At 40.6% G+C, this 12428-nt stretch overlaps 1 protein-coding gene across 2 annotated transcripts in view; it reads right to left on the bottom strand.

Moving 5' to 3' along the window:
* The window catches only part of lamb1b (laminin, beta 1b), a 44904-nt gene that overhangs the window by 12528 nt on the left and 19948 nt on the right, over nucleotides 1–12428 (bottom strand). Inside the window, exons 20-25 of one of the 2 annotated variants that reach the window (XM_067392316.1) lie at nucleotides 11856–12019; nucleotides 11544–11768; nucleotides 11128–11342; nucleotides 10935–11031; nucleotides 3836–4205; nucleotides 3188–3217 (exon numbers count right to left, since the gene is read on the bottom strand). In XM_067392316.1, the coding sequence (XP_067248417.1) occupies nucleotides 3188–3217; nucleotides 3836–4205; nucleotides 10935–11031; nucleotides 11128–11342; nucleotides 11544–11768; nucleotides 11856–12019 (1101 nt within the window). The remainder of the gene's footprint in view (nucleotides 1–3187; nucleotides 3218–3835; nucleotides 4206–10934; nucleotides 11032–11127; nucleotides 11343–11543; nucleotides 11769–11855; nucleotides 12020–12428) is intronic. The other variant, XM_067392317.1, reaches the window with a different exon arrangement.

Raw genomic sequence — 12428 nt, 5'->3', positions numbered from 1 at the left:
AAAGCCCTGTCGAGAAACGCTCCGTGGATGTTCCCCCGGACTACGCCCCCTTCAGTGACGTTTTCTGCCCGCAGCGCGCCTCCAAACTTCCTCCACACCGGCCATGGGACTGTGCCATCGATCTGCTACCGGGTGAACCAGTGCCTAGGGGACGCATTTACCCCCTATCACTACCGGAGGAGAAGGCCATGGAGGAATACATCAAAGAGGCACTCGAACAGGGATACATCCGCCCGTCTACTTCCCCTGCTGCTTCAAGCTTCTTTTTTGTGGCAAAGAAGGACGGAGGCTTGAGGCCCTGCATCGACTACCGTGCCCTCAACAAAATTACTGTCAAATTCCGCTACCCACTTCCCCTCGTCCCAGCGGCCCTGGAACATCTCCGCGGTGCCACTGTGTTCACCAAGTTGGACCTCCGCAGCGCGTACAACCTCATCCGGATACGTGAGGGGGACGAGTGGAAGACCGCCTTTGTCACGCCCACCGGACACTATGAATATCTCGTCATGGCCTATGGCCTAGTCAACGCCCCCTCCGTATTCCAGGATTTCATTCATGAGGTGCTCCGGGAGTATCTCCACAAGTTCGTTCTGGTATATATTGATGACATCCTCATCTACTCCCGGAGCTTGGCCGAACATCGCCACCACGTTGCGGAGGTCCTTCAACGCTTACGACAGTTCCACCTCTTCCTAAAAGCTGAGAAGTGCTCTTTCCACCAACCCTCCGTACAGTTTCTAGGATACATCATTGACCACAGTGGCATCCGGATGGACGAGGGGAAGGTCACCGCTATCCAGTCCTGGCCCACTCCATCAACTATCAAAGAGCTCCAACGATTCCTAGGATTCTCCAACTTCTACCGCAGATTTATCAAGAATTACAGTACCATCGTCAGTCCCCTCACTAACTTACTCCGTAACCAGCCCAAGTCTCTGTCCTGGTCCCAACTTGCCACCAACGCCTTCGAGACCCTGAAAAGAGCCTTCACCACCGCTCCCCTCCTCGTCCACCCTAACCCGGACCTACCATTCATCGTGGAAGTGGACGCCTCCACCACCGGAGTGGGAGCTACTCATCCGTTTCAAGTTCTCACTGACCATAAAAATCTCGAATATCTGAAGGCTGCCAAAAGACTCAACCCTCGCCAAGCTCGCTGGGCCATGTTTTTCTCTCGATTCAATTTCTCCATCTCTTACCGCCCTGGTTCTAAGAACACTAAAGCTGACGCCCTGTCTCGCATCCATTCCCCTGAGGACAAGCCCGAAGAGCCTGAAAAGATCCTGCCGGAGTCTATATTCGTGAACCCTATCCAGTGGTCCGAAGAAACCATTCCCTCCTCCAATGCCTCCACACGCACTCCGCCGGGTTGCCCCCAAGGCTTGCAATACGTCACACGGGCACGTCGCACTCCACTTCTGCACAATACCCACTCATCACTTGGCACTGGTCACCCGGGGGTCAATGAGACCCTCTCGTTGCTCAAACAACGCTTCTGGTGGCCCAACATGGCCAACGACGTCAGAAGGTACGTGCAGGGCTGCAGGGAGTGCGCCATCTCCAAAAGTCCACGCCATCTTCCCACCGGCAAGCTACTTCCTCTGCCCGTTCCTGAGCGACCCTGGTCACACCTGGGAATGGACTTCGTCACCGACCTCCCTGAGTCTGACGGTCACACGTGCATCCTGGTGGTGGTAGACCGCTTCTCTAAGTCCTGCCGTTTGATACCCCTGGAGGGTCTACCTACCGCTATGGCCACGGCAGAGATGCTATTCAACCATGTTTTTCGCTATTATGGAATACCTGAAGATATAGTCTCCGACCGAGGACCTCAATTCATTTCCCACGTCTGGAAGGCCTTCTTCTCCCTCCTGGGTGTGACCGTCAGTCTGTCATCTGGATACCATCCTCAGTCGAACGGGCAGACGGAAAGGAAGATCCAGGAGATTGGCCGCTTCCTACGTACCTTCTGTCACGGCCACCAGAACTCCTGGAACCAGTACCTGGGTTGGGCCGAGTACGCACAGAATTCCCTCCGTCAAGCCACAACTGGACTAACACCCTTCCAGTGCGTACTCTGCTACCAACCCCCGCTGTTCCCCTGGGATGGGGAACCCTCCAACGTCCCTGCAGTCGACTACTGGTTCCGGGAGAGCGAGAGGGTATGGGACTCAGCTCACCACCAACTGCAGAGAGCCCTGCGCAGACGCAAGAGGACAGCCGACCTTCGACGCTCCGACGCTCCAGTCTATCAACCGGGGCAGAAGGTCTGGCTGTCCACCAGGGACATCAGGATGCGTCTGCCCTGCAAGAAGCTGAGTCCCCGCTTCATTGGCCCGTTCACCATCCTTCGGCAGATCAACCCCGTCACTTACCGTCTCCAACTCCCTGCACAGTATAGTAGAATTCATCCTACCTTCCACGTTTCTCTGCTAAAACCTCACCACCCTTCTGTTGTTCCCTCCACAGAACCTGACGTGGCAGCCGCCGAGCCCCCCCTTCCACTCATCCTGGAGGACGGCACAGCTTACGTGGTTCATGAGATCCTGGATTCCCGGCGCCGTGGTGGTCAGCTCGAGTACCTCGTTGACTGGGAAGGTTATGGCCCCGAGGAACGCTCATGGGTACCCAAGAATGATATCCTTGATCCTATCCTATTACAGAACTTCCACGCCAATCACCCGGACAGACCTGCCCCACGACCTAGAGGACGACCACCACGGCGTCGAGGTCCGTGGCCCTCAGGAGCGGGCCGTGGGAGGGGGGGTACTGTCACAGACACGTCAGGTTCCACCTCACTGCAGTACCCACGCACTCAATCACCAGCCTTCTAATCACCGCCACCTGCACGTCATTACCCTGCAATCACCAGCACCATAAAGCCACCACACTCACACACACTCACTGTCCGGTCTCGTTCGCACTACATGTTATGTATGCTAACCTTAAGGACTCCCAAACGACTTACCTACCTGCTCCAGCGATCTCCTTTATCTCCTTCGTCTCCTGGTCTCCCCGTGTGCAAACCTACCTGTGTGTGTGAGTGTCTCCATCGTCTCCCTCAACTGCATCTCTCATCCAGCATCTGCAAGTTGAAAAGGACAGTATTATTTCCCATTCATCTCTCATCACACCATATCTGCCCGTTATCATTCTGTGCTCTACTGTTTGCAAATAAATACTTAACTGGATTGCTTCTACTTCAGTCTCCGTGTCTCTGTTGTAACAATGACATAAATACATAAACAATAATACACAAATCTCCTGTCATCAATGCTTTGTACCAATGTTAGTTTTTGCTTATTTTATAAGTAGCTTTATTACTTTGAGTTTGATTAACTTAAATGTTTTGAGGAAACAGATTGCCTTAAATGGTTTAAGTAGCTATATAGTTGTTCAGACTTAGTTAGACTTGTAACCTGAATTCAAACTAAAAATCTTTAAGTTGAGTTTACTCTAATGATTGACTAAACCAACACTAAGATGTAAGTGACTGTAACTTAATGTATATGAGTTTACAGTACTCATACTTATTGGTTTTAAAACTTAAATTGTTTAAGGCAATCGGTTTCCTCAAATGTTTTGAGTCACCATATCGGGTTTTACAGTGTAAAGATTTTGAACATTGTAAAAGTTATTGTTAAAAATCAATTCCCCTGTGGAGAAAATGAATGGGATTTTTACTTCTGAAATCAGGCTGTTGCACTCAGAGAAGAAAGACCATCATATGCATTAGTAATGACATCAGGGTTAATAAATTCACTTTAAAAGACAGAAGAGAGTATATAAAAAGGAAAACAATGGAGCGATATGTGTGTGAATGTGTTATACATACTTAGCTTGCTGCAGCATCCTCTGTGTGTGTGTGAGAGTTTGTTGAACCTTGTCATCTTCCAGTATCTCTCTGAGCTGTCTGGTTTCAAGCTCCAGACTCGATATGATGTCTTTATAGGGTGAAGCCTCGCCAGTCTCTACCATTTCCTCTACTGTATTCATCAGCCTCTGTGTGTGATTGTTCAGCTCTCCCACATTAACATCCCATTCGCGGAAACACTGATGACACACCTCACAATCAGGAAAGGTCCCCAAATAGCCACGCCCACATGAGTCACACCTTCGCCCGGCCACGCCCTCTATGCAGACACACTCGCCAGACAGCTTATTACACTGTTGAGTGGCAATGCCTCGTGGGTCACAGTCACATGCTGGAACACAAATATGCAAAAATGATTTAAAAAATAGAATGATGCCAAAATTCTTCATATGATTTAAAATCTTGGATCCAAGTGCTGGAAGGAACAGTGAATTCTTGTATGCGTGTGTGTGCTGGAATGTGTGAGAAAACATCTGTTTATTACCACGCATGATATACTAGGTGGAAAAACAGTACATGCTGTTTTTTTACATTTTGAGAAATATATATTTTAATAATTTTTTACTTCATAACAGTTGTGTGCAGAGGATTCCTTTGGAACATTATGGGAATTATGGGAAATTATTTTCTTTTTTTTGGGATGATTAGAGCTTGTGTATACTGGATTTTTTTTCTTGGCTCTTGACCTCGAAACAAAAACATGTAATTTTGGGCATTTCAGATTTCATCTAAACTGTTTAGGACCTTTCTCTGCCAAAAGAACCAAGGTATGTAATCGGCCGATTCAAAGATTGTGAATGTAAATACAGTTATTCTCAAACCATTTAAATTTACTTGAAGCGTATGATGTTTCACATAAGTGCTTACTTGTGCACTAGAAAGATAAAAAGCAGGGAAAGAGATAAAGAGAGATAGTTTATGTTTGGTTGTAGTTCAAGTTCAAGTACAATCGCACACACTCATACTTAAAGTAAAAGCAGACCCTTATTCAAATAAACTGTAGAATATCAGAGAGAATCAAATGAATCACACTGACACAAATAAACACTTATGCATACACTTTCCAACCAGTTTCCAAACATTCTGGGAGTTTATTTACGCTGTGTGCATGTGTTTGTTTGTAGCAGCCCACTCTCATAAGGAAAAACTTAGTCAGCATACCACAGAAATATTGTCTGGTAAAATTTTAACCTTGTATCGAAGGATTCCATCCAAGTCTTTGGATGCTAACATGTATTTGAGTAAAGCAGATGGAAGAATAAGAAATACTGAGAATTTCTCACAGAAAATCAACTGCTGGCAAAAATATCAGACACTTTTCTGAAATAAGATCAGAGCATAAAGACTTTGTGGAATTCTCCAAAAATAACGTAAAAATTTTAGTTGAGTGGAGGTCCAAAACATCATTGGTAGAGTGATATAACCCTATGAGAGTATGTGAGTTTGTATTTGTGTGTGGTTACTCTATAGGACACATTTACACTGACAACTGTTTAATTTTAATTTTATTTCGTTCCCTCGATTTACTAAAATGTGCACACAATTTACTATTTCGTTCCCTCGATTTACTAAAATGTGCAGGATTACTATTTTGTTCCCGATTTACTAAAATATGCGCACGATTTACTATTTCATTCCCTCGATTTACTAAATCATGCAAGATTACTATTTCGTTCCCTCGATTTACTAAAACGTGCACGATTACTATTTTGTTCCCGATTTACTAAAATATGCGCACGATTTACTATTTCATTCCCTCGATTTACTAAATCATGCAAGATTACTATTTCATTCCCTCGATTTACTAAACCGTGCACACAATTACTATTTCATTCCCCTCGATTTACTAAACCGTGCGCACGATAACTATTTCATTCCCTCGATTTACTAAACCGTGCGCACGATAACTATTTCATTCTTCGATTTACTAAAATGTGCACACGATTTACTATTTCATTCCCCTCGATTTACTAAACCGTGCACACAATTACTATTTCATTCCCCTCGATTTACTAAACCGTGCGCACGATAACTATTTCATTCCCTCGATTTACTAAAATGTGCACACGATTTACTATTTCGTCCCCTCGATTTACAAAAACGTGCGCACAATTTACTATTTCGTTCCCTCGATTTACTAAAATGTGCACGATTACTATTTTGTTCCCGATTTACTAAAATGTGCACACGATTTACTATTTCGTTCCCTCGATTTACTAAAATGTGCGCACGATTTACTATTTCATTCCCTCGATTTAGTAAATCATGTGCACAATTACTATTTCATTCCCTCAATTTACTAAAATGTGCGCACGATTTACTATTTCATTCCATCGATTTACTAAATCATGAGCACAATTACTATTTCATTCCCTTGATTTACTAAAATGTGCGCACGATTTACTATTTCATTCCCTCGATTTACTAAATCATGTGCACAATTACTATTTCATTCCCTCGATTTACTAAATCATGAGCACAATTACTATTTCATTTCCTCGATTTAGTAAATCATGAGCACAATTACTATTTCATTTCCTCGATTTACTAAAATGTGTGCATGATTTACTATTTCATTCCCTCTATTTACTAAATCATGTGCACAATTACTATTTCATTCCCTCGATTTACTAAACCGTGCACACGATTACTATTTCATTCCCTCGATTTACTAAAATGTGCACACGATTTACTATTTTGTTCCCTTGATTTACTAAAATGTGCGCACGATTTACTATTTCATTCCCTCAATTTACAAAATCATGAACACAATTACTATTTCATTTCCTCGATTTACTAAAACGTGTGCACGATTTACTATTTCATTCCCTCGATTTACTAAATCATGAGCACAATTACTATTTCATTCCCTCGATTTACTAAATCATGAGCACAATTACTATTTCATTTCCTCGATTTACTAAATCATGAGCACAATTACTATTTCATTTCCTCGATTTATTAAAACGTGTGCACGATTTACTATTTCATTCCTTCGATTTACTAAATCATGTGCACAATTACTATTTCATTCCCTCGATTTACTAAAATGTGCACACGATTTACTATTTCGTTCCCTTGATTTACTAAAATGTGCGCACGATTTACTATTTCATTCCCTCGATTTACTAAATCATGTGCACAATTACTATTTCATTCCCTCAATTTACTAAAATGTGCGCACGATTTACTATTTCATTCCCTCGATTTACTAAATCATGAGCACAATTACTATTGCATTCCCTCGATTTACTAAAATGTGCGCACAATTTACTATTTCATTCCCTCGATTTACAAAATCATAAGCACAATTACTATTTCATTCCCTCGATTTACTAAAACGTGCACATGATTACTATTTCGTTCCCTCGATTTACTAAAACGTGCACGATTACTATTTTGTTCCCGATTTACTAAAATATGCGCACGATTTACTATTTCATTCCCTCGATTTACTAAATCATGCAAGATTACTATTTCATTCCCTTGATTTACTAAACCGTGCACACAATTACTATTTCATTCCCCTCGATTTACTAAACCGTGCGCACGATAACTATTTCATTCCCTCGATTTACTAAAATGTGCACACGATTTACTATTTCGTCCCCTCGATTTACAAAAACGTGCGCACAATTTACTATTTCGTTCCCTCGATTTACTAAAATGTGCACGATTACTATTTTGTTCCCGATTCACTAAAATGTGCACACGATTTACTATTTCGTTCCCTCGATTTACTAAAATGTGCGCACGATTTACTATTTCATTCCCTCGATTTAGTAAATCGTGCACAATTACTATTTCATTCCCTCAATTTACTAAAATGTGCGCACGATTTACTATTTCATTCCCTCGATTTACTAAATCATGAGCACAATTACTATTTCATTCCCTTGATTTACTAAAATGTGCGCACGATTTACTATTTCATTCCCTCGATTTACTAAATCATGTGCACAATTACTATTTCATTCCCTCGATTTACTAAATCATGAGCACAATTACTATTTCATTTCCTCGATTTACTTAATCATGAGCACAATTACTATTTCATTTCCTCGATTTACTAAAATGTGTGCATGATTTACTATTTCATTCCCTCTATTTACTAAATCATGTGCACAATTACTATTTCATTCCCTCGATTTACTAAACCGTGCACACGATTACTATTTCATTCCCTCGATTTACTAAAATGTGCACACTATTTACTATTTTGTTCCCTTGATTTACTAAAATGTGCGCACGATTTACTATTTCATTCCCTCGATTTACTAAATCATGTGCACAATTACTATTTCATTCCCTCAATTTACTAAAATGTGCGCACGATTTACTATTTCATTCCCTCGATTTACTAAATCATGAGCACAATTACTATTTCATTCCCTCGATTTACTAAAATGTGCGCACAATTTACTATTTCATTGCCTCGGTTTACTAAATCATGTGCACAATTACTATTTCATTCCCTCGATTTACAAAATCATGAACACAATTACTATTTCATTTCCTCGATTTACTAAAACGTGTGCACGATTTACTATTTCATTCCCTCGATTTACTAAATCATGAGCACAATTACTATTTCATTTCCTCGATTTACTAAAACGTGTGCACGATTTACTATTTCATTCCCTCGATTTACTAAATCATGTGCACAATTACTATTTCATTCCCTCGATTTACTAAAATGTGCACACGATTTACTATTTCGTTCCCTTGATTTACTAAAATGTGCGCACGATTTACTATTTCATTCCCTCGATTTACTAAATCATGAGCACAATTACTATTTCATTCCCTCGATTTACTAAAATGTGCGCACAATTTACTATTTCATTCCCTCGGTTTACTAAATCATGTGCACAATTACTATTTCATTTCCTCGATTTACTAAAACGTGTGCACGATTTACTATTTCATTCCCTCGATTTACTAAATCATGAGCACAATTACTATTTCATTCCCTCGATTTACTAAATCATGAGCAAAATTACTATTTCATTTCCTCGATTTACTAAATCATGAGCACAATTACTATTTCATTTCCTCGATTTACTAAAACGTGTGCACGATTTACTATTTCATTCCCTCGATTTACTAAATCATGTGCACAATTACTATTTCATTCCCTCGATTTACTAAAATGTGCACACGATTTACTATTTCGTTCCCTTGATTTACTAAAATGTGTGCACGATTTACTATTTCATTCCCTCGATTTACTAAATCATGAGCACAATTACTATTCCATTTCCTCGATTTACTAAATCATGAGCACAATTACTATTTCATTTCCTCGATTTACTAAAACGTGTGCACGATTTACTATTTCATTCCCTCGATTTACTAAATCATGAGCACAATTACTATTTCATTCCCTCGATTTACTAAAATGTGCACACGATTTACTATTTCGTTCCCTTGATTTACTAAAATGTGCGCACGATTTACTATTTCATTCCCTCGATTTACTAAATCATGTGCACAATTACTATTTCATTCCCTCAATTTACTAAAATGTGCGCACGATTTACTATTTCATTCCCTCGATTTACTAAATCATGAGCACAATTACTATTTCATTCCCTCGATTTACTAAACCATGCGCATGATTACTATTTCATTCACTCGATTTACTAAAATGCACACACGATTTATTATTTCATTCCCTCGGTTTACTAAATCATGTGCACAATTACTATTTCATTCCCTCGATTTACTTAACCGTGCGCATGATTAATATTTCATTCCCTTGATTTACTAAAATGCGCACACGATTACTATTTCATTCCCTCGATTTACTAAATCGAGTGCATGATTTACTACTTCGTTCCCTCGATTTACTAAAACGTGCGCATGATTACTATTTCGTTCCCTCAATTTACTAAACCGTGTGCACGATTTACTACTTCGTTCCCTCGATTTACTAAAACATGCACACGATTACTAATTCGTTCCCTCGATTTAATAAATGTGCGCATGATTTACTATTTAGTTCCCTCGATATACTAAAACATGTGCCTGATTTACTATTTGATCCCTCGATTCGATAACTGTATGAAAAATTTTGAAAACATTTCCTGAGAAACAGAATCAAAATAGAAATGAAAAGGAAAGTTGTAGCTTTTGGGGATTTTATTTGTCTGTATTTTGGAATATTTATTTCACCTTGGTGTTTCTGTCCATTCATTTTAATGCACTATACCAAAATTTGCATTAAAATTTGTTGTAGAAAACTCTGCTATTGAGGAAGTACATGTGCGCTACAAAATTGAGGGTGAAAATGTGCTACTCAACTGAACTGGGCTAGGTTTCCCAATAACGATGTATCTTAGCTCTTAAGAGCGCTTTCTAAGCGCAAGGTTATGAACGCTCGGTGCAATTCCAAGTGTGTGTGAGAGATCAATCACACTGTGATTCAGTGTTTTTGATGTCCGTGTGTTTGCTGAACCAAGGAAATACTATAGAAATTTTTAAGGGTTCTTCCAAGTGTTTCTGAAGTGACTGACTTTTAAACTAAATTTTAAAACATAAACATGCAAGTTTAGATATGAATAGGCCTATATAAACGGTATATATTAAGGGTGAAAGTAGCACAAATTATGTACTTCATCTAGCCAATTTCTACAGGTGTACAGAAAATGTTTTTATTGCAGACATGTTCTATCAGCACTATTTATGACATCATGTGTATTTTTATTTTTTTATTTTCTTTGCTTTTCTTTTCATATTAAACAAAAAAGAGGATTTAAGAGGAATACAGTCAAAACCTTAACTGTTGTACACATTGCACTTGAATAAAGGTGTAATCTGCCGGTTGTCCTGTAGGTGACCTCATAACTCTGTCTTCTTACGATGCACTTAGAGCTTTACGATTACTCCAGAGCACTCGTAGATCTACGATCATTTTCAAGTGCTACTTAAGTTACGATGCTTTTGGGAAACGCAGCCCTGCACTGCACAGTGTGCACAAATATTAGTGCAGCAGTAATCGACTCCACTCACATGACCCACAGCTCAGGCCAGTTTTGATGACGCAGTGCAGACTTACCGTGGCATTGGACCTCAGGATTGCCCCAGAACAGTTCTCTGCACTCCTCACATGTCCTGCCTCCAAAACCAGGCTTACAGGAACACTGACCTGACAGCTGAGACAAGTGGATAATTCAACTTGTGATTCAGTTTACCTATGATTGATTCTGTCAACTTGTGATATACGTAAACGTAGGTGTTTGTGTATATACCAGGTCGCAGGAGGAACTGTACGAGTGTTTTGGGTGGCACTGGCAAGGTTGACATCCTTTGCCACTGTTGAGGTTCCATGTGTTGGGGGCACAGCGGTCACAGTGCTGACCCTCCACGCCAGGCAGACATGGGCACTGCCCGCTATCCCTGTCACACTCACACAGGCCATCAACACAGCTGTGCCTAGAACTTCCCACAAGATGGCACATACAACCTGAAGACAAAATGATACAAAAAAATGGTTAATTCAAAAAACAAAACCAAAAACATTCTTCAAAAATATCTGCGTTTGTGTTTTGCAGAAAAGAATGGAAGAATGGATGGATTTTTAAACACAAACACACACACTGCATGCACACACATGCAGCCAATCAAATGCAGCACAGTAATGCGCTTCTTTACACTGCATACTCACTCCTGCAGTTCTGTGTACGGGCGTCTCCATAATAACCACGTCTACAGTACTGGCACGCATTGCCATCAGTGTGAAACAGGCAATTGAGACAGGCACCGGTGCGGGCGTCGCATGATTCAGGGTCCTGCATGTTAATATTTCCGTTACACTGACAAGGTTGGCATCGCCCCCCTGGTACCTGAGGGTTACCATAATAACCAGAGGCACATTCCTCACACTTAGGTCCTAGAAGGTGGAGTAGGAGTGAGAAGTATTTTATGAGAGAAATTTAAGAAAATCTTTTCTGTTCATTTCTCCAACTGATGCATTTACCTTTGTAGCCTGAGTTGCAGACACAGACCATTTGAAGAGAGATGGGGTTTTGGTAACAGCTCTCAGCAAACTGCATTCCGCTTCCAGGTCCATAAGGGCACATACAAGGGCGACACGGCTCTCTGAAGCCCAGCAATCTGTTACGGTGATAACCACTTTCACACCTGGAACAGAGGGTTGCAGGAAACCCAAGTGTTTTTATTAAGTGTTTGGTGTTTATTTAAAAAAAAAACAATGTCATAGATTCAATTCCAAGGAATGCATAAACTAAAATATAACTGCAATATAATTTTGGATAAAATATCAGCCAAATGCATAAATGTAATTAAAGTCAACAATCACTACCAAATGTTACTTAATATGATGTGTTTCTGGCTAAAGCCACTTAATTAAAGGTTTCAAAAACAATTATAATTAATAAATGAATTATTAAACAGTGAATCAATAAACTGAAAACAAGAATTACTCAATTAATTATTCAAAAAATTATTCATCCTGATATAAATGCACACACACACACACACACACAACACTAAACATCAAGTCAGTACTGGAATGTTTTCCAGAGGGATA

The sequence above is a fragment of the Chanodichthys erythropterus genome, chromosome 8 (genome assembly GCF_024489055.1).
Source record: "Chanodichthys erythropterus isolate Z2021 chromosome 8, ASM2448905v1, whole genome shotgun sequence".
Taxonomy (NCBI): Eukaryota; Metazoa; Chordata; class Actinopteri; order Cypriniformes; family Xenocyprididae; genus Chanodichthys; species Chanodichthys erythropterus.
The sequence above is the reverse complement of the archived record's forward strand: the minus strand, read 5'-3'. Positions and strand labels throughout refer to the sequence as shown.